The sequence below is a fragment of the Nematolebias whitei genome, chromosome 10 (genome assembly GCF_014905685.2).
Source record: "Nematolebias whitei isolate Nwh7 chromosome 10, NemWhi1, whole genome shotgun sequence".
Classification (NCBI taxonomy): domain Eukaryota; kingdom Metazoa; phylum Chordata; class Actinopteri; order Cyprinodontiformes; family Rivulidae; genus Nematolebias; species Nematolebias whitei.
The window spans coordinates 48,684,905-48,707,368 of NC_056507.1; the positions used below are offsets into that span (position 1 = coordinate 48,684,905).

Below are 22,464 nucleotides of genomic sequence, written 5' to 3' on the forward strand. Positions count from 1 at the left end.
TTCAGATTGCAAAGAGCATTCTACGCCAGGATGACCCCCTCCACGCTCTGATGACATATAGAGCCACAACCAACACTTCTACAGGAGCCCATCCAGCTGAACTGTTAATACCATACCATACCAATTTATTTATAAAGCAATTTAAACAGTGACAAAGCACACCAAAGTGCTGTACAGGGACAAACAGAACAAGCACACAGCAACAGATTACATAACAGGACACCAAAAAGTAGAAACCAAGAAAAACAAATGGTCAGGGAAATCAGGATGACTCTGCCCACTCTGCAGGACAATCTAAACCCTGGTTGGCCTGACATGGATAAATTTCAGCAAAACAATAACACAGCCAAACAAAAAAAGGCCTACTTTTACAATCGCCGCAATGGAGTGCGACATTGAGCCCAGGAGGCTCTGTACTCATAAAACTGGATAGACAGAAACAGTGGATAGCCCCTGCTGTAGCCCAAGGCACAAGCTCCACACCCAGACCTTACAATGTGGAGACAGCACAAGGGGAGCGATACAGAAGGAACAGACACCATCTGCTGGCAACTCCCACCAACCTCACGTCTGCCTACAGTGGTCCTGATAAGACCTCTTTGATGGAGGACAAGGGGTGGACAGAAGAATCAGTGACACCGGGTTCTGTCACACAGGACACTTTTACTGAAGGGTCCAGAGTCACTCGCTCTGGCAGAGTGAATAAACCACCAGCTAAACTTAACCTGTAAACGACTGCATTTAGAAGGTTGGACATGAGAGAGCAGATTTTCTTTCTGCTATGAGATCGTTTTTGTCAGTACGGGTTTATATGCACCGACTGCATGAGTTGTGACTTTATTTACTTTGACTTTACTTTTGTTAATGGGTTATGTGGTGGATGCTTCTACCATCACCAAATCGTGTTAGTATTTATTTAATTTACATTATTGGTTACAGATTACATCATGTTTAAGTTTAAGGAACTTTAGACATATTTTCTGATGGGTGCACAGTTTAGTTAATATTTGTCTGAATGGTTTACTAACACTTGTTCTTTTGTTTTGAGGTGCTGCAAATACAGATCAGCTGGAGGAGGAAGCCTGGAACATGCCACTTTTTCTAAAAGACCGAGGGGAGGGGGAACTTGTTAAATGTAGCTTTATTTGGTAAATTTGTCACTTTAGTATTCACTTATTTGCGCTAAGTTAAAGTTAGTTTTGCTTTATTTGTTTCAAATGCTGTTTTAGCTAATTTTGTAGTTTTTGTCCCTTATTTCAGTTGTGCCTCCCTCATGTGGCAGATTGAGGTAACTTCAGTTGACCTCATTTAAGTTGGGCACAAATTTGTTATTTACAGGTCCTTCTCAAAAAATTAGCATATTATGATAAAGGTCATTATTTTCCATAATGTAATGATAAAAATGAAACTTTCATATATTTCAGATTCATTGCACACCAACTGAAATATTTCAGGTCTTTAATTGTTTTAATACTGATGATTATGGCATACAGCTCATGAAAACCCAAAATGCCTGTCCCAAAAAATTAGCATATTTCATCCCACCAATGAAAGACAAGTGTTTTTAATACAAAAAACACCAACCTTCAAATAATCATGTTCAGTTATGCACTCAATACTTGGTCGGGAATCCTTTTGCATGAATGACTGCTTCAATGCGGCGTGGCATGGAGGCAATCAGCCTGTGGCACTGCTGAGGTGTTATGGAGGCTCAGGATGCTTCAATAGCGGCCTTAAGCTCATCCAGAGTGTTGGGTCTTGCGTCTCTCAACTTTCTCTTCACAATATCCCACAGGTTCTCTATGGGGTTCAGGTCAGGAGAGTTGGCAGGCCAATTGAGCACAGTAATACCATGGTCAGTAAACCATTTACCAGTGGTTTTGGCACTGTGAGCAGGTGCCAGGTCGTGCTGAAAAATGAAATCTTCATCTCCATAAAGCTTTTCAGCAGATGGAAGCATGAAGTGCTCCAAAATCTCCTGACAGCTAGCTGCATTGACCCTGCCCTTGATAAAACACAGTGGACCAACACCAGCAGCTGACATGGCACCCCAGACCATCACTGACTGTGGGTGCTTCACACTGGACTTCTGGCATTTTGGCATTTCCTTCTCCCCAGTCTTCCTCCAGACTCTGGCACCTTGATTTCCAAATGACGTGCAAACTTTGCTTTCATCCAAAAAAAGTACTTTGGACCACTGAGCAACAGTCCAGTGCTGCTTCTCTGTAGCCCAGGTCAGGCGCTTCTGCCACTGTTTCTGGTTCAAAAGTGGCTTGACCTGGGGAATGCGGCACCTTTAGCCCATTTCCTGCACACGCCTGTGCACGGTGGCTCTGGATGTTTCTACTCCAGACTCAGTCCACTGCTTCCGCAGGTCCTCCAAGGTCTGGAATCGGCCCTTCTCCACAATCCTCCTCAGGGTCCGGTCACCTCTTCTCGTTGTGCAGCGTTTTCTGCCACACTTTTCCCTTCCCACAGACTTCCCACTGAGGTGCCTTGATACAGCACTCTGGGAACAGCCTATTCGTTCAGCAATTTCTTTCTGAGTCTTACCCTCTTGCTTGAGGGTGTCAATGATGGCCTTCTGGACAGCAGTCAGGTCGGCAGTCTTACCCATGATTGCGGTTTTGAGTAATGAACAAGGCTGGGAGTTTTTAAAAGCCTCAGGAATCTTTTGCAGGTGTTTAGAGTTACGTCGTTGATTCAGATGGTTAGGTTAATAGCTTGTTTAGAGAAACTTTTCATGATATGCTAATTTTTTGAGACAGGCATTTTGGGTTTTCATGAGCTGTATGCCATAATCATCAGTATTAAAACAATTAAAGACCTGAAATATTTCAGTTGGTGTGCAATGAATCTGAAATATATGAAAGTTTCATTTTTATCATTACGTTATGGAAAATAATGACCTTTATCACAATATGCTAATTTTTTGAGAAGGACCTGTATATTTGATTTATTTTTCATTGAAATTTGATTCTTCAACTATTTTTTTTGGAACTATTAAATTGAATTTTTTGCTGATTTTTGAACAAATTTTGTCCTTATTTAAGTCTGGTCCCTCACAGGTTACATGATTGACAGGAGACTGTGTTTTCTCATTCATTTTCAGGGAGGAAGATGATAAACTGGAAAGTGTTAATTACAGTTAAAATAAATTTCTGTTGTTAGTGAGCTATTTGATTTATGAAAATTGTTTGTGAAGAAAAAAATATGCATTGAAAAAACAACAACAACTATAAGTTACTGTAGTTATATAGAGATCTACTTTTAAGGAGGGGAGATGTAATGAATGGTAAATACAGAAGTACTGTCACTTTAAGGGATGTGTGCGCAAAGGATTCTGGGTACTGTACTCTCGGAACATAAGAGAGTAAAATAAAAACGATTGAGTACAAGAAGCTGCATCCTCACCCTTTATGTCACATAAGTGTGGACATTACAGTGGTAAGACCCTGAAACAGGTTTCAGTACAGGATGAGAATTTATTTTGAAGTTTCTGGTAAATTAAAAAGAATACAGATTATTAAACTGATCAAATGAAACCATATATATATAAATCCTGCTAATGAACTTTTAAGGAACGTTAGTTTACCATTAAATATCTGATGAACCAGATTCTACAAAAACATCTATATTTAAAATTGTATAGGTTTTCTTCATCATTTGATATATTTGCACTTGTGCATTTTATTGTTCAATTTAGATGTGTGGTTTTGTTTCTTGTATGCATATTGTTTTTTTATTTTAACTTTGCTTTATAGTTTAATTATTGTTTTGTGATTTGTATATCTGTAGGTTAGAATAAAGTTGAACTAAAGGCTGTAGCTCTTTAAACACGTTTGAGGCAAATATTCCTGAGAGATCCAATTTTTTGTCGTTTTATGAATTTTCAGCTTAGTTTACTTTAATTAAAAGATTATTTAATCAAGTCATTAAAGTAAAAACAGGATTTCATGATAAAGCCTCACCATTTTTTTTTTTAAATCTTCACTGATTAAAAAAAAGGCATTTTTTTTATACATAAAATGTTTCAAAAAAACAAAAAAAGTCCATGCTCAATAATCCAGGTATACAATCCAACAATTTTCAGTCCGGTCATCTGGACAGTTTCCTTTTTTTTTGTGCTGAAACTTTTCACCTTCCATCCAGAAGTCTTCATCAGTCAAGAAAACACACAACACAAAGCTGATTCTTCCCCCAAACAGCTTACTCCAAAGTGGAACAAACCAGCCATGTTGGTGCTAAGATGGTCTCTTTGGCACGCCCCCTCCTCTGGAGCCAGCCCACTTCCTCATCGACAGTCATGTCAAACTGGTTCAAAACCAAAAAAGTCCATGCTCAATAATCCAGGCACACAATCCAACAATTTTCAGTCAGGTCATCTGGACAGCTCCTTTTTTTTTTTTTGATGAAACAATTTAAAAAAATCGTTTCCACCCTCCATCCCAGACCCGTCACAATCCACCCCTGCCTGCCAGGGCTCAGGGTCCAGGGTCCGGCCTCCGGTCTCGCGTGCTTCTGCGGGTCACCAGCACTGAGGGTCCTCTGAGGTGACCGGCGGAGCTTGGAGCCGGTGAGGTGATGTCCTGCCCAGCCTGAGGGGGCTCTGGTGGAGAGGATCGAGGGGACCTGCGGAGCTCCATCTAGCTCGCTCTGAATTTTGTCATCGACCACCAAGCACCAAAAAAACACCAGCACTTGAGCATTAGACCACGGTGTTGTCATTATTGTTTTTAAAATCTTAAAAATAGGTCCAGTCGCTCCTTGAGTTCGAGTTACTGCAAATGGCGGATTGGGTGGTTGTGAAAGTTTCTCAAACATCCAGTGACTCCAACCCCCGACCAATCAATGACCGACAGTGTTCTGACATCACGTTTTCAGGCCAGAACAGTATGCTTGGAACTGCAAAGAAGTTGGTTCTGAAAAAGGGGCTGGTTCCATGAATAATTGCCATTGGAAAAGCCGTTGAACCGTGCCGTACAGATGCTAATGGAAAATGGGCTTTACTAAGTAACATTTTTGTTTTCTGAACAATACCTGTAACATGGATAGTAAGAAAAAAAAACTACAGTAGCCTACCAGGAAGTCATTGAACACTATATTCCTCCTGCTGCAAGCTTATACTCCGTGAAGCAAAGTTGCTTTGTGAGCATGTGAGTCTCACATGCTCTGCATGCAGGGGATTCACCCCCCCCCCCCCCCCCATTCTGTCCTCCCCTTACCGTTTCGTTGGTGACAACTGTTAAGTAATTTCATTGGTCAGATTTTTTAACCTTTAGTTAAACAGGTAGTCTCATACTTGTGACTCAATGAGACTACCTCATTGGTTCATTGTGGTTAACTTCCGGTCACATGGACTCAGGGAGGAATTATGGGTACAATTTATGTTCATTGTTAATCATTTCAATTAGCTGTTAACATTGTTCTTTTTGTGATTAGTCTGTTCTTGATAGCTGAGTTTGTGTTCATTATGTGTTAATTTGTGTTAGACCATTCTGTAGAGTAACCACAAGTGAAGGAGGTGTTTGTCATGAGGACCTGTGGGGTTCACTCTGTGTCACGAGGACCTACACTGCAAGGGACGTGTATTGGGCAGCTATGTGAACTGAGCACCCAGGTGAGATGAAGATAAATGTTTTTTGGCGGCAGGAAGCTCATTAACCAGTCCAAAAAAAAAATGATGGTAAGACCATCTTAGCACCAACATAACTGGTTTGTTCCATTTTGGAGTAAGCTGTTTGGGGGAAGAATCAGTTTTGTGTTGTGTGTTTCCTTGACTTATGCAGCCTTCTGGACGGATGGTGAAACATTTCAGCACAAAAAAAAGAAACTGTCCAGATGACCTGACTGAAAAATGATGGACTGTCTTGTTTACGTTTTCACGAATGTTTACAACAACTTTTTCTTTTATTATAATATCCTTATTGACACTATGGATGGGGCCAATCCGGTATCGGCCTCCGTTACCAGCATAATTTACGTATCGGATTTTTCTGATCCAACCTGCAGAGATTTCCGATCCATGTCTGTGTCTGATGAAACGTCTCCACATGTGATTCCCTGCTAGCTGCTGTGGAAGGACATGTAAAATAAACATAAGAGTTACTGTTGCTTTTCTTTAAGTTTAAAATAAAGTGCTTGTTTTTGGACTGATTTGGTGACACTGCAACCACTCCCTGCTGAATGAAATGGGAAGAATGCTGACAACCAGGGAAGATATGCAAAAACAGGGAATGCGGCATCTATTGTTCTCGTGACAGGATGTTTCAGTAACAGAAACTCTTCTATAGTCAAAAACAATTCCATATAAGGAAGCTGCAAACTGTTGCTGGACAAAGATGAAATAGCAACGTGTACTACAATAACTTGTTTTGTGACATCTCTGGGTGCCACCTTCGCATAAATACTCTGTGTGGAATTGCTCTCTCAGACATGAACTTCTGATGGCTGTGTTTCTGTGACTGGCTCGGTAAGCGTCTCCTTCAAGCTGGAAGCTTTAATAAACCCTTGTATGTATTCTGATATTATGGTCTCTGGCTTATAATTGTGTCTTTTCTCCACATGCAACAAACCGATGAGAGGACTTCAGTGTCATTTGACTGAATAAATTGTGGTCATAACACTGCTCTGCATGTTGGCTTCAAACTATGGAATGGATTTCCTGAACGGAGGCGTGTCTCATGAACCCAGAGTAGTAATACCCGCCTCACATTTAGTAATCCATTTCATAGTTTGCAGCAGCTACAACGTGAGTAAATACTGAGGTCTGAGTGAGCATTATTGTTGCTAACAGCTAACCAACGTTTCATTGTAACATGCACGCTGTGTGGAAATATTTTAGACTAAACACCGCAAGACAGCAACGTGCAATGTCTGCAGAGCTGCTGTACCAAGAGGAGGAAGCTCAGTCACGACCTACAGTACATCAAACTTAATAAACAATTGAAAAAGCACCACATTAAAGTGCACGAGGATTGTTTAGCCAGGCACCGCGGTAAAGTTAGTTTTATGTTGGACGTTTGAGCTCCGTGGCTTCAGCGGTGTGTTCCTCTCATTCAGTCCAAAGCAGGCAGTCTGATTTCGGTCAGCTGCGCTCAGTCTGCCTGTCTCAGAGGAGGGACAGACTGAGCGTGGTTGACTAAAATCGCTGGTTACGTATTGTAAACCCAGATTCTATGAGTATAGGCACAGCCCTTTAAGGCTATAGCTAGTGGGTTTATCCCTTTGCGTGCAGCACTAAAAAAACTGTAGTCCACACCCACCTGCTGTGTGGGCCTCACCCCTGGTCCGTATAAATTACGGTGAGAGCGGGTAATCGACTCCCAAATAGCTTTTTTCTTCAGCCATTTAGGAACCAGTGAGGCCCAGAGCTTAAAGGGCTGAGCCTATACTCATAGAATCTGGCGTTACATTACATAACCAATGTTCTATTTCGTATAGGCTTTGCCCTTTAAAGCGATCGCAATAGATTTAGATATTTTTGTTCTTACAGAATTGATGTGATTTTTCCATGTTAGCTGTTCATCAATGATTACACCCAAAAATTTCATCTCATTAACTCTACAAATCTCAAATGCCTTCAATACTCAGAGTAGCCATACAACTGAAGAAGAAGTGCAGAATATGTTGTTTCAAGCACCCGGAACTGAGATGTACAAACCGGCCCTGCTTGTGAGAGGCCAAGTGGTGGAATTAGACAGACCAAAGAAGGACTTTTCAAACTTCCTGGCAAAAACAAAAAATTACTATAATTCACATCTGCAAACATTTAGAGAAGCAGATCTCACTAGAGCTAGCCACAAAGTCCCTGGCCTAACCCTGTTAAGTGATAACTTAAAATTCCCATATAACCCTAGTCCGATGGGAACACCATGGATCTTTAATATGGTCCAAATGGAAATAAAGAATAAATTAGTTACACTCAAGTGGGGCCCAAACTATGAAGAACCTCACCAAACAGAATATTGCGAGATCTCTCTGGGAGGACTGATAATCTGGGCCACGAGCCCAACGCTGAGGACAAAAATCAACAAGAGAATAGCGGAACCAGAACGAGTGGTGATTGAAAACACCCAGTTACCCCTGAGAATGTTGTATGATCGAGTCCAAACTCCACTTGATAGGTGGGGTTCACACCCCACACGAGCGGCTAACAGAATAAAAGTATCTTACAGAGGACACCCGCTGATCAGCCTGACAACAGCGCTGACAGAGATGGGAGAAGCCTACGACCAGCATAAGGCCGCAAGAGAGGAGCTGGTGGAGCGAGTAATGGGAGAAGCAATGGAGAGATATGGTGATTGGGATGAAATGATTAGCTATCTTGGCGATCAGCTTGAGCCAACGGAGGGTCCCCTAGGAGAACCCTCTGAGTGGTCAGTCAGACAATGGAAGTGGGTGTGGCGAGGATTAAGACCGGACTTACACCACCCCTCACCGCTCAGTGTAGAACTTTATAAAGGGCGAGTAACAAATAGAGATCCCAGAGGATCTGGAGCCGAACAGCCCGCGCATCCAATCTACCAGAAGACAAGATACCCTAAGCGAGCATGTCTGATTGCACCTTCACCAGGGGCCCCGTACGTGAGGAAGATATTATAGACTCAAAACCCCTTAGTGCTGGAATAACCAACGTACTAATCCAGTGCAGACAAACTGGCTCGACAATACCAGCTTTAAAAACTGCAAAAGACATAATTTGGCTCGATGAACCAGCAATTGACTTCCTCAAATGGGAAGACCCTACGAGAAATTATTTCTACTCCAATCGCCAGTACAAGAGGCAACCTCACCTAGACGATCCCCAAATAGAACAACATTCAAGGCAAGTGCACCTCCCTAGATACGACGCCCAGCTCCAACCTTGCCCACCAACATCCCCATGGATATTTAATGTGGTCTACCTGACCCTATGGGGAAAGGAAATAAAGCTCCGATGGGGACCCAATTACCACGAGCCATACCAGAGCAGATATTTCGAGGTCTCGATAGGGGGAATGATAATTTGGAGTACAAGCCCAAGAATGGTGAAAGCCATCAGAAGACGTAACAGATGACCCAAAACGGTACGTGTTTGAGAATCAAAATTTGCCTATAAGAATTATAAGAGATCGGGAATATACACCGGTTCACGATTACAGTCCTTGGATAAGAAAGGCGTACACAGTACATGTCCTATACCAAGATAATCCCCTGATAACACAAAAAGAGACATTGCAAGAACATGGTCCAACTGTACTTCAATATTTAGAGGCCCTTTGTAAGGCTCAACGGAAAATAACTGCAGGACCTAACTTTCAACAAAGTTGGGACCTCTACGGACCCCAACCTGAACCCGAAAAATGGCTGGTGACTCAATGGAAATATGTATGGAAAGGACTACAGCCAGAGCTGCCACACCCCTCTCCTATATATCAAGAACTACTTAAGGGACGAGTGTCGACAGCCCGCAGACACTCAAAGCCGAGACATCGAGGACGAAGGAGCAAGGGCCCCTCTCGAAATGATTCACATGAGAAACAGAAACTCCAACAGTGATGAACCAAATAGCGATGAAAGCGATGATGAAGCGACCCCAAACCGACCTATGGACCGTCAAAGGATTACGATTTTGGATAAAGCAACCTGCCTGCGAATCCTCCTGCGGGGACTCGTGGTGTTAATAGGCTTAGCAATGTTGTTGGTTATCTTATACCAAGCCGGAGTCAGACCCTGGAGCCTGACACATGTGGCAGTTGCCCATGGAAAATCAAAATATGCAGACATGAACTGTTGGGATATCGATACACAGAATATTTCCTTGCCATGGAATTCGGCAAAGAACATCCAGAACCAAATAGCAGCTTGGAATAAATTAAAGAAAGAGGGTCATCAGGCCTGGATGAACAGACTGAGAGTCACAGCAGGATGGAGCGAGGCTTTAATGGCCGGAAACCTAACAGTGGCAGACCATTCCACCGACCCAGAATCTGACGGACCCAATTGGGTCGTCACAAATCTAATAATACTTCCAGAGAAAAGAGTCCCAGCCCCAAGACCCAACTAATGGCCCACCTGACCTTTTGCCAACTACATCCTATAATGAAACCGAGCCCATGGAGGTAGAAATGTCCCCTAAAAGGTTGTCTGAACATCCATTAGATCATAACGATCTAAGTCTCCTGGAAAATTACCTGGATGACTTTGACAGATACTTAAGTAGCGAGGCGAGCCGATCCGGTCCTCTGAGTACCGATGGCACGGCCCTCACTGACCCAACCAGCCCATCTGATTCTGAGCCTCCGATCTTGACACCAGAAGGCTTGACCCATTCAGAAACTGCTGAATCTGAAGGATTACAGGTTGCCCCTATGCGGCTGAAACAGCTTCGTCAGATGCCCATTTTAGTTGCCACAACCCCACAAGTTAGGAGGCAGGTCATAATAGAAAACATTACTCCTGTAGGTTCACCCCTTGTTGAGATCCCGCCGACCCTCCAGTCTTCCAGATCGGCTGACCTAACGGAGATCAACCCAGCAAGTCAACCCGCTGTCCCGGCCCAGGAGGCCAGGATACCCAGAAAGCGAGCGGCGCCGGATGAAGATCAGGCGGAGCAATCCACTTCGAACGCAGACCTGGACAACATGACGGTGGTTGACTCCTGGGAGGGAGAACAGGAAGGCTAGGTTACAACGAACCTGGTGCAAAAGAGGAGAAAGATCCGACTTCAAGAAGGGGGTGTCAATAAACCAGGTGTCTATAGTGGTGACACATGAACAGGCCACCAGCTTTAAAGAAAAATGAAGCCTGATCAGAAGTTCTCCTCAGCAACAGCTAAGAATGATGATGTGTGACCAAAGTTTTACTATCTTAATAATGTGTAACCAAACTGTTTTACTAAATAATCAACGCATAATCAACTGATATATATTAATCTTTAAGACATTGTATAATCCTTTGTATGATTGTGTGAAGTGGTAAAAGTAAAAAGGCCTCATGTAACAGAGGAACAAGTCTGGACATGCCTCAAGCCATAGAGGAAAACAGGAAGTCACAAGGTTTAAACACGACTCCTCTCATGATGACTCATCTTTGAGCAAAACAAGTTTTGGAAAGTCCCAGAAATCTGGTCTAAACCGGTTGAGGTGCAAAACAGCACAGAAGTTACTGGAAAAGAGATGATGTAATTTTCCATAACCCCTCCTTAAGAGGAGGAGGGATGAATGAGTCTTTAAATACAGACTGACCAGAATAAAGCTTGGTCAATGCAGAGTCGAAGGCTGAGTGGAAGAGCTGAACAGAAGGTACTACGGCAGAGAGCAGCTAGAGGATCAGAGACGCCCGAAAGAAGTTGGATTATATCGGTTTGGGACAAGGCTGGGGATCTACTTCTTTTTCTACTGAAAATGGGATTGGAATAGGTCTCCACTTGCAACAACAGACTGAAGAAGGATCCTACTTCTAAAAAGCTTGACCCGGGCTCGTCCAAAAAACTCTGAATTCTCCAATTTGGCATAAATTGCTCCTGTCCTAGGGTAAGGCCCACATCTCCCTCCTGGAGAGTGGGAAATATGCCGTTTACTGACACAAAGATTCTCTGAGAGACACCTCAGAATCATGGTAAGCGGACTACCCTGTCCTTCTGGTCTAATTAAATTGTTTCATCAAATTGGAAGAACAGTATACAGAATAAATTTGGGAGTACTAAATTGGCTACTAGTGAGATTTGCTCGAAGGTGTTTCTGGTTCTTGAGGGAGTTGAGAGAAAATATATTTTGGCTTGAGTTGTGAAAGGTCTCTGTGAAGAAAGTATCTGTAAAAACCCTCAAGGGCTCTTGAGGTTTAGAGTTTCACAGATAGTAGTCACCACCTTGTATAGGGAAGGAAGTGTATCCTATGTACTCATGAAAATTTGATCATTATAAAATTGTGCCTGTTGCTGTACCCCTGCGCAAATTATTGATTAAAAGCAAAGCAAAACGTATAAATCTGGACTATTATTTCATTCTTATCAACTAAATACATGGTAAAGCTTGGTTCATTTATCAACACCAATAATAGGGGGTTTTTGTAAAGGTTTCCTAGCTGATAAACAACATCCTTGAGCCCGTTTCCAGGGCCCTAAAGATTACCAGAACGGTTAACAATTGCAACGCTAAAGTGAGAGGTGAGCGGCCACAACGCGAGTTTCTCTGGACCAGAAGATCCATCCCGGCTGCTTGAAGGATCGAGGTACAGAGTGAGATCAGGGTGTGACTCACGGATTTAAGGTCGTTAATATTCTGGATGAATCACCTCGTCGCAGCCTTAATGAGGTTATTTTAGACAGCTGCTGGTAATACCATGGCGCTGAAGTAAACTCCCGGACCCCTTGGAGGAGAGGCTGCAAGCAAAGGTGCTTATCGCTAATTCCAGTGGTTACCTTTTGCTTATCGGAAAGCAGACAACCCTCAATTTTAAATGGATCATCAACAGTTCTCTTTTTGTTACTAAATATCATGTATTTAGTTTTATCTAAATTTAATGATAATTTATTAAGTTTAAACCAAGTTTGTATTTTATCAAATTCTGTCTTCATCAATTCCAACATCCGTTTTACATCTTTACCCAAACAGAAAAATGTGGTGTCATCTGCAAGAAGGACACATTTGAGGAGTCCTGATACATTCACTAAGTCATTCACATATAAAATAAATAACTTTGGTCCAAGTACAGAGCCTTGAGGAACTCCACAAGTGATATTGCACAGGTTAGATCTTCCACCATTTATTTGTACAAACTGTTTCCTATCTTTTAAATAGCTAGATACCCAGTGTAATGCTGGTCCTCTTATACCATATTTATTAAATTTTTCAAGGAGAATAGTGTGGTCAATAGTATCGAATGTTTTTTTTAAATCAACAAAAATACTAACACAATACTGTTTTTGATCGACAGCAGTAGTTATTTGTTCTATTATTTCCATGAGAGCCATTGATGTAGAGTTTTTTGCTCTAAACCCATACTGACTGCTACTTAGAATGTTTTGTTTAGTAATAAATTTATCTAATCTGGTCACAAACAGTTTTTCTAGAATTTTTGAGAACTGTGGTAATAAGGATATTGGTCTATAATTATTGAACACACATTTATCACCATTTTTAAAGAGAGGAACTACCTTAGCTACTTTCATATTGTCTGGAAATATTCCTTTTGAAAATGATAAATTACAAATATATGTAAACGGCTCGATAACATGAAGTGCTTGCTTGCACCAAAAAACATTTAATCAACTCGGCCTTCTGTGTGTGTAATTACGCGCTGCGTAATTACGCATTCCATGCACAGGAGCGCCCCGGAGAGAAAAGGTCTCCGACTGGGAAAAAGGGAAGGCTGAAACGCAGTCCTGCTGCTGAGAATGGAAAAGAACAGAGGTTACGAATTGTAACCGTGTAACAATGAGCAGAGCAGGTCAACAGCTCTTCAATATGAACTGATTAGTAATCAAATGAACTGATTGGTAACAATAAAACCAGCAGTCATGAACTTGTGACTGATAAATGTCTCACACTGTAATTGCATGCAGTCAGATGTGAGTTTAAAACGAAAATCCCAAAAAACAAGTAAAAATCATTCTGTTAGAACACTAAGAACATAACAGGTCATGGAGAAGGCAGAAACATCACGCAGATAGAAGCGAATAAATGAACAAGGCGATGACCAAGTGGCCGCCGTGCAAATGTCCTCCACTGTCATCCCTCCATGCAAAGCTGAAGAGGACGAAATCCCTCTGGTGGAATGAGCTCTGAAATTCTCTGGAGGGTCCAGTCCTGATGCTCTGTAAGCTTCAGAAATAGCCTCACACAGCCAGTGTGAGAGGCACGGAGCGGATAAAGGGTGATCTGCAGAAGTGTCCCTATAATGCAGATGCTGAGTCTGACGCAGAGGGACCGTGCGTGCTATATAACATGCCAGCGCGCACGGGACAGAGGAGATGAGATGATGCTTCCTCCTCTGATTTGTGAGGAGGAGGATAAAACCCCTCCAATGTTATTCTCGATTTAAATGAGCTTGTGATGTTTTTTGGTATGAAAGCTGAGTTAGGTCTCAGCGCAGCTGAGCTGCCATCAGCTTGAATCCTGAGGCATGATGGGGCAGCAGAGAGTGCAGATAAATCGCTCACTCTCCTTGCTGATGTCAAAGCCAACAGCAGGGCTGTTTTAAGTGACAGGAATTTAAGTGACACCTGATCTAAAGGCTCGAAAGAAGCTTTGATCAGAGCGCGCAGAACCATCATTAAGTCCCACTGTGGAGCTAGTGGGCATGACACCGGTCTGTGTCTCAGTACACCTTTTAGGAAACGCTTCATCAGCGGGTGATTAAAAACTGTTCTGTCACCGAAGCCCTTGTGACAAGAAGAAATAGCTGCAGCATAAGTCTTAATTGTGCTGAACGCTAGATTTCTGTCCATCAGCTGCTGCAGAAAGGACAGCACGCCACCTAGTGGACATGAGATGGCCTCTACACATTTCTCCGTGCACCAGCGCTGAACAGCTGTCCACTTTGATGTGTACAACGCTGTGGTGAAAGCGTCTAGTGTGTCTTGGATTGTGCGCACCACTTCTTGAGGGAGACCCACCTTCTCTAAGCGGATCCGCTCAGCGGCCAGACCCAAAGGTGCTGGCCTATTTTTGGGTGACTCCTGATTGCTCCTCCCACCTGGAGGAGAGCATCGTCCCTCCAAGGCAGTTTCCACGGCCGGCCCAATAACAGATGTTGCAGATTTGGGAACCAGGGGGCGCTCACGCTCTCGGGTGTTACAAGGATGACTGACAGTTCTTCCTCCCGGACTTGGTTCAGAAACCGTGATATTAGAGGGACTGGACGAAACACGTAAAGGAGCATTTTTGGCCATTGGGTGTGGGCAAAAGCATCCACTCCTAACAGTGGGTCGTCCCATGGGCTCAGTGAGAACCATAATTGACACTGGACATTCTCCCGTGTGGCGAACAGATCCACTGCTACTCGGCCGAACCTGCTCCAAATCCGAGAGATCAGCTCGGGATGGAGGCTTCAGTCTCCATGGCAAGGACTGCCCCTCGACATTATGCCCGCACCCCTGTTCAGAATGCCGGGGATGTACACTGCTCTGATGGAGAGCAGGTTTTTGTGTGTCCAACACAGCAGCTGTCTCGCAATGTGTAACAGTTGGGCTGAGCGCACGCCTCCCTGCCGGTTTATATAAGCTGTAGTAACTCTGTTGTCTGTGTGGATCACAACATGTTGATTCCGCAACAGGGGAGCAAAGTGCTGAATCACATTCCAAACTATGAGACATTCCAATATGTTTATATGAGCTGACGTGTGAGCTGGCCACTGCACCACCGCATGAGACAGACATGTTCCTCCCCAGCCTGACAGGGACGCATCTGTGAAAACTGAGATGTGTGATGTAGGCCTGTTGATAGGAACTCCCTCTGACAGAGTGAGGGGTTTTCCCCAGTGATTCAGTTTGGTTCCCACGGAGGGAGGCACAGAGATCATCCGCCTCTTCTGACGCACTGGATCTATGCGCAAACGGGCAAACTATCTCTGAAGGCGTCTCATGTGAAGTAAGCCCAGCGGAACCACAACGTGAGCTGAAGACATTGTTCCCCAAAGTTTCATGATCGAGACAGCTGTTACTACACTGCAGGGTTTGATGCGGCGGAGCTGAGCTGTCAGAGCTTCGGCTGTCGGCTTTGATAAACGGGCTCTCATAGTGACTGAATTTAGCTCCACTCCCAGATAATCGATCATCTAGGAAGGGAGAACCGAACTCTTTTCCCAGTTTATAGCAAAACTAGGTTTTGCTGAACTCCCAGGTTCAACAGATGTGAGGTCAGCGTTATGGTTTGTGCAGCTGCTTCCTGTCTGGATCGAGTTAACAGCAGCAGATCGTCCAGATAAAAAGAATTCTCATTCCTGCTCTGTGTAACGGCTGCAGAGCCGTCTCCACGCATTCTGAAAACGTGCGTGGGGCGAGAGAATAACCAAACGGGAGGCTGTTGTATTGGTCCTGGATCCCCTGGAAGGAAAAGCACAGGAATTTCCTGTGCTTTGGAATGATTGAGATGTGAAAATAAGCGTCTTTTAAATCTATGGAGGTAAACCAATCGTTCTAGTGAATGTTGTCCAACAGCTGATTGGTTGTCAGCATGTAGAATTGTCTCTCCATGATCGAAGAGTTGTGCTGGGGCTTCATCGGGTAGGGCACAGTTTCCGACACCTCCTCTGACTTCTTGGACTTCTCGAGCATGGCCTTGAAATTGGACCTGAACAGCGCGTCCGTCATGATGGGGCCCTCCAGCAGGTCCTTCTGCAGCCTCTTCGGCATGGATGGGGAGAGTTGGAGCCAGGTGGACCTCTGGATCATTGTTATCCAGGCGGCGATGCGAGACAGACAGACTACAGAGGAGGCACACAAGTTCAGGATGACATCAAACGCCTTGCAGAGCGAGCCCTTCATCTCCTCAGGCAGGTCTGTGTCCTCCAGCCTCTTGGAAATGCTGTAAGCCAGCTGGGCGACATTGTTGTTCGCTGCGGCCGCCTGAAAAGCACACTGGTGGGCTCGGTTGGAGAGCGACGTCACTGTTTGGTCATGTCTTCCTGGAGGGACAGGACATTGGTCCAACCTGGAAACTTTTGTCCCAAGTGCTTCCGCCAGACTTGGCTCCAGAGGGGGAACCGAGGGAAAACTCCGCTCAGTAAACCCCTCCACTCTGGTGATGGGAGCGAAGGTGGAGATGGGCGCCTTCAGCTTACCAGGTTCGGCTGCAGCCTCGTTCCAGTAGGACGTCACTGCTGGGAAACGAGGCCAGATGGGATCAGGGCGGCGAGCCAGGGTGAAGCCAAACCTTCCCACTAGATCTTCTGATCTGGGCGGGGGGGAGGAGAGGGATGGAAAGTCCCTTTGTGTCAGCTGCCTCCTGGATTATGCCGGGCAGCTCCGAGATGAGGGCACTGACGGCTGAGAGCGGTGTGTTCGCCGATGCGAAAAGGGTGAGCATCCCCCCCCCCCCATTCCAACACTACGCTCTCCAGGAGGGAATGAGCAGCGGGGCTGCTGCTGACATCACCTTTTCTGGAGGAATCATCCAATTTGCTCCGAGACGCAGCGTCAAAAAAGGTGATGGCGTCATCCAGCGAACAATCCCCTGCCACAGAAAAACACTCCTCGATGTTAGCCTTGAACAAGGCTGCTAGTCTCTGCTTCTCCTCAGGAGGGAGGAGGTCACAGGGATGGCAGGAGGAGGCGAGGTTGGTGTGGTGGGGACCCAGGCATCCTTCGCAGATGTCGTACCGGTCAAAGCTCAAAATGTAGCCGGTCTGGTAGGACGGGCACAGGCGGATGGTGCTGGTGCTAGACATCTTCTCTTTTCTCGAAAAACAGTGCTGGTCAGCTGAAGAAAAAATGGGAGTCGATTACCCGGTCTCACTGTAATTTATATGGACCAGGGGTGAGGCCCACACAGCAGGTGGGCGTGGACTAAAGTTTTTTCAGTGCTGCGCTGCGTGAGAAGGGATAAACCCACTAGTGATAACCGTAAAGGGCGAAGCCTATATGAAATAGAACAGACTGTCTGCTTCGCAGCTTGATTGAATACTTGCAACCAAGATATATTTTACGTTTACCATCCAGGAGACATTTATCAGTACAACAGTAGAATATCATTTTTAAAAAAAAACATGAATTGAAAAATAAAAGAAAATTATATTTTAAAAAAAGAAACAAAAACAGCTACATTTTAAAGTGACGTAAAATACTAAAAACAGGAACATGGCTGTGTTGGTTTTTGCCATGAATTTAGCTTGAAGCCATTTAATCACTTTAATATCCGCTTCGGCATATTGTTTTTATGCTATTAGTGCTTAGTGTATATTTAGTTGATGTTTTTCTTAGTTCATATCTTAGATCTTATTGCTGTTTTTCTTTTACATTTTATTGTTGGATGTAACTGGGACCCTGTGTACATAATCTCATTCCACCACATGTGGTGTGTATGACAATAAAACTCTCTGACTCTGACTTTAAAGCTAGAAATAAAAACATGTTTTGTGTTAGCAGAATTTAATTCTAATTTTGAAACTTATCCAACATTAATAAAATTTACCTCAAGTTGCCTTTTTGGACATGCATGCATATAGTTATACAAATTGTACTTGCCTGTAGAGAGGAGATTACTACACCCTCATACAAAATCAATGATGATCATCATACCGGAACTGGATCGGCATCGGCCGATATCCAGATTTAGGTATCAGGATCGGATCAGAAGTAAAAAAAAAAAAGTGGATCGTGCATCCCTAATTGGCACCACAGATAAACTCATTGTTTCCATTCAACACTGTAACATCAGCTGAGTCTAAGGTCTAAATGTGGACCATGTGGGTCCTGGAAGGTCAGACCTGGTTCAGGAGAAGTTGGTGGACTGGCAAGCCCGCCAGCAGGGCCACTTCCCGGGCATGGCTGTAGAGCCCCCTGGTTTGGAGAGCATCCACAATGAGCTGGAGTTCCTCCTGTTGGACAGAAGAGGAGGTGCACTGGAGGAGCCTGGAGGGCAGCTTGACCTCTAAACCCTGAAGCAGTTGACTCAGCTGACTCAGCTTCCTGAAATCCGGACCTACACAGATATACAGCAGATACAAACACTCAGGATCAGCCATCTGTCTGTGTGCACATTACAGTCGACTTCTTAAGGTCGGGCACTTTCAGATGGATTTAAACAAATAAACGACTGCAGTGTCCAGAGGACAACGAGAATAAAGTGCTCAACAAATCACATTCAGCGCATTTTAATTTGGAAAAGGATTCAACCATTTCTGTCTCCGAACCACCCAAAACACAAAAACGGAAAACAGAGGTTTGTTTCTGCCAACAGACTAATGAGTGCTTGGAATTATTAAAAAAATAAATAAATAAACCCACAAAGGTCAAAGAGCTGTCATGAATAAGTATATAGAATAATAAATATATGAATAATAAATATAGTACAGTAGTCTCTCACTAGTTTGCGGTTCGTTTATCACGGACTCGTTCTCTCGCGGTTTTTCAAAATAAGATTGGACAGGACACTCAAATGGCTGATTGATGGATGAGCCACACGATCGGCATGGACTTTTTATTTAAAATAATTTTTTTATTATTTAGCACGTGCTGCACATTTGTGCAGCCCAGAGCGGCAGAAAAAGTGTCCTCCTACACCTCTGTGCAGCCCACACTGCAGGATAAGCTTCCTGCTGCAGCTAATCAGCTGTTCTCAATGCAGAGCGGAGAAGTGGGAATAGCCAAGAACGCTTGCAGGTGGCAAACGGTGCCATAGAGAGAGAAAGAGTGTTGCGATACTCCCATACACTTCTATAGAAAGAATGGAATGTGGAAGTCACGTTGGTCATACAGCAGCAAATAGTTCCAAACAGCAGCAGTTCTAGTACTGAACATAGTTCATTCTCTGAAGTGTTTTTTCTGGTAAGTTGATGAAAATGCAACACTTTTTTGCCATTGTGAAGTGTTATCTGACTGTTCTGTACCACAGTTTATCAACATTAATACTTCATGTCACCAGTTTTAGTTAATTAAGAATGTTAAATTGCTAGTTATGTTTTAACTAGAGCTAGCTCATTCATTGCCAACATGATGGGTTTAAGCGGGTCTATCTTAATCTTAAGTGGGTCTGTCTAATTCAGCATTTTAAAATATCCATTACAGCTTCAATTTCGAACATTAATTTTTTTTTCAATTTTTGTGGTAAGTCCAGTTACTGAACCATCTCAACTAGAAAATATTTAGCCTTTTTTCTGAGAGATTGCTTTGGTTAATTTAGTTCAAGTTATAGATCCTTCGTCAAAGACTGCAGCATAAATTGTGACATAATCATTAAAGAAAAACGTGATTGTGGAGATGAGTAATTCTTTTTGTTTTCCAAGTAATCCACAGAGAATGACTTCAGTGAACTGTTGAAGCATGTTGCATTCAAAGTATCACAAAGGTAACAATATCTCTTTTCTGTCTTCTCTTAAACAATAATTGCTGAATCAAGTGAAATGAAATAAATGTAAGGGACATAAAAACTCCCTCCAAGCATACCATCCATATGTACAAGTGTTGAAGCCCCTCCTATTCTTCATGCTTTGTAAAAATATGGCCAAATTTCTTTTCCCATTGTTAATGTGTTTTTTTTTTCGCAGAACTGCACTAATTCTCGTCTGTCTGTGAAGTTGTCCTATCCTCCTTATGCAATTTTTTAATGTTCTAATTGCTCTCTCAGGTTTCTCATCTCTATTCTGTTCTGTGCATTGTCTGTTGATACATACTCCTGGCCCTGTTGACCCTGGCTCATCATCAATTCCTGGCATGTCCCTGTCCTCTGAGACTACATTTTCATCATCTGCTGATGCCAAGGAGGATGACTCCTCATTCGGACTTGGGCACATTTTCACTTTGTCCAAATTTGATCTGATACAGTTTGTTGATGTAGATGTAAATAATAAATAGTTTAAATGATAGTAAAAGTATCCTGATGCATGCTAAATAATCCAGGTAGAAAAATCCAAAAAAGTTAAATCTAGTCCTCTGGACATTCAAAAAAAAAAAAAAAAAAATTGTAGAAACGTTTCGTCTTTCATCCGAAAGACTTCTTCAGTCTGAGGTGCTGTATTCAGCTCAGTCTCTTAAATAGCACCGTCTCAGAGTGGATCAACCAGTTTGCTGCTGACAACCAAAACCAGCTGATCACATGCTCAAGAAGGACCATCAGCCTAACAATGGATCATTAGCACACTGATGGCTGTTTACTATTCACAGGAGGCTGAGTGATACTAGCAATCACAGCATTGTAAGAGGGGGACAGTTGAACCTGGAGGCCTCCACCCCTGTTTAATGATGGACGGTTTCTTTTCACAAAGATGGCCTCCTTTACTCCTCTCTCAAGCCATCGTTCCTCTCTGTCCAGGATGTGAACATCTTCATCCCTGAAAGAGTGACCGCTGGCCTGGAGATGAGTGTAGATCGCAGAGTCCTGGCCTGATGATGTTGATCTTCTGTGCTGGTCCATCCTTGTGGCCAGTGGCCGTTTAGTTTCCCTGATGTAAGACTGATCACCCTCCTGACACTGAACAACATACCCAATATTACTCTGTTTGTGCCGGGGGACTGGATCTTTGAGATGAACCAGTCTTTGCCGTAATGTATTTTGGGGTTTAAAAGCCACTGGGACGTTATGTTTAGAAAATAAACGTCTCAGTTTCTTTGATACTCCCGCAACATATGGAATGACCACTGGTCTGGGTTCCTCCTTTTCACCTGATGGCTGACTGGAGTCCTGTTTCGGTTTCTTCACTACTTTCAGGAAGGCCCAGTTAGGATATCCACATTGCGCACCTATGGGGTCTCCAGTTTCTCCTATTGTTGCCAACCTGTACATGGAGGAGGTAGAAAAGAGAGCCTTGACGTCCTTTTCAGGGACACCACCAAGTCATTGGTTCAGGTATGTTGACGACACATGGGTTAAAATTAAATCTCAGGAAGTCCAACATTTTACTGACCACATCAACTCTGTGGATACATACATCAAGTTCACACGAGAAGATGAAAAAAATGGCAAGTTGGCTTTCTTGGACTGTGAGGTCTCAGTCTCTGATAGAAGACATTTGCAAACTGAGGTGTACCGCAAACCCACCCACACAGACCAGTATTTGCAGTTTGACTCCCATCACCCTTTGGAGCACAAGTTAGGAGTCATCAGGACTCTGTATCACAGAGCAGACAGCGTCCCCTCTAGCTCAGGAGCCAGGCAGAAGGAGAAATCCCACACAAGACAGACTCTAGAGCAATGTGGATATCCTAACTGGGCCTTCTTGAAAGCAGAGAAGAAACCCAAACAGGACTCCAGTCAGCCAACAGGTGAAAAGGAGGAACCCAGACCCAGACCAGTGGTCATTCCATATGTTGAGGGAGTATCAGAGAAACTGAGACGTTTATTTTCTAAACATAACGTCCCAGTGGCTTTTAAACCCCAAAATACATTGCGGCAAAGAATGGTTCATCCCAAAGATCCAGTCCCCCGGCACAAACAGAGTAATGTTGTGTATGCTGTTCATTGTCAGGAGGGCTGTGATCAGTCTTACATCGGGGAAACAAAACAGCCACTGGCCAAAAGGATGGCCCAGCACAGAAGATCAACATCATCAGGCCAAGACTCTGCGGTCTACACTCATCTCCAGGACAGCGGTCACTCTTTCAGGGATGAAGATGTGCACATCCTGGACAGAGAGGAACGATGGTTTGAGAGAGGAGTAAAGGAGGCCATCTTTGTGAAAAGAAATTGTCCATCGTTAAACAGGGGTGGAGGCCTACGTGTTCAATTGTCCCCCTCTTACAATGCTGTGATTGCTAGTATCACTCAGCCCTTTGTGAACAGTAAACAGCCATCAGTGTGCTAATGATCCTTTGTTAGGCTGATGGTC

General features: G+C 43.6%; 1 protein-coding gene across 1 annotated transcript in view; it reads right to left on the reverse strand.

Annotated features, from left to right (window-relative positions):
• Positions 1 to 22,464, reverse strand: part of spg11 (SPG11 vesicle trafficking associated, spatacsin) — a 413,741-nt gene that overhangs the window by 69,581 nt on the left and 321,696 nt on the right. The window contains exon 32 of the mRNA XM_037683759.1: positions 18,409 to 18,623. Coding sequence (XP_037539687.1) covers positions 18,409 to 18,623 — 215 coding nt within the window. The remainder of the gene's footprint in view (positions 1 to 18,408; positions 18,624 to 22,464) is intronic.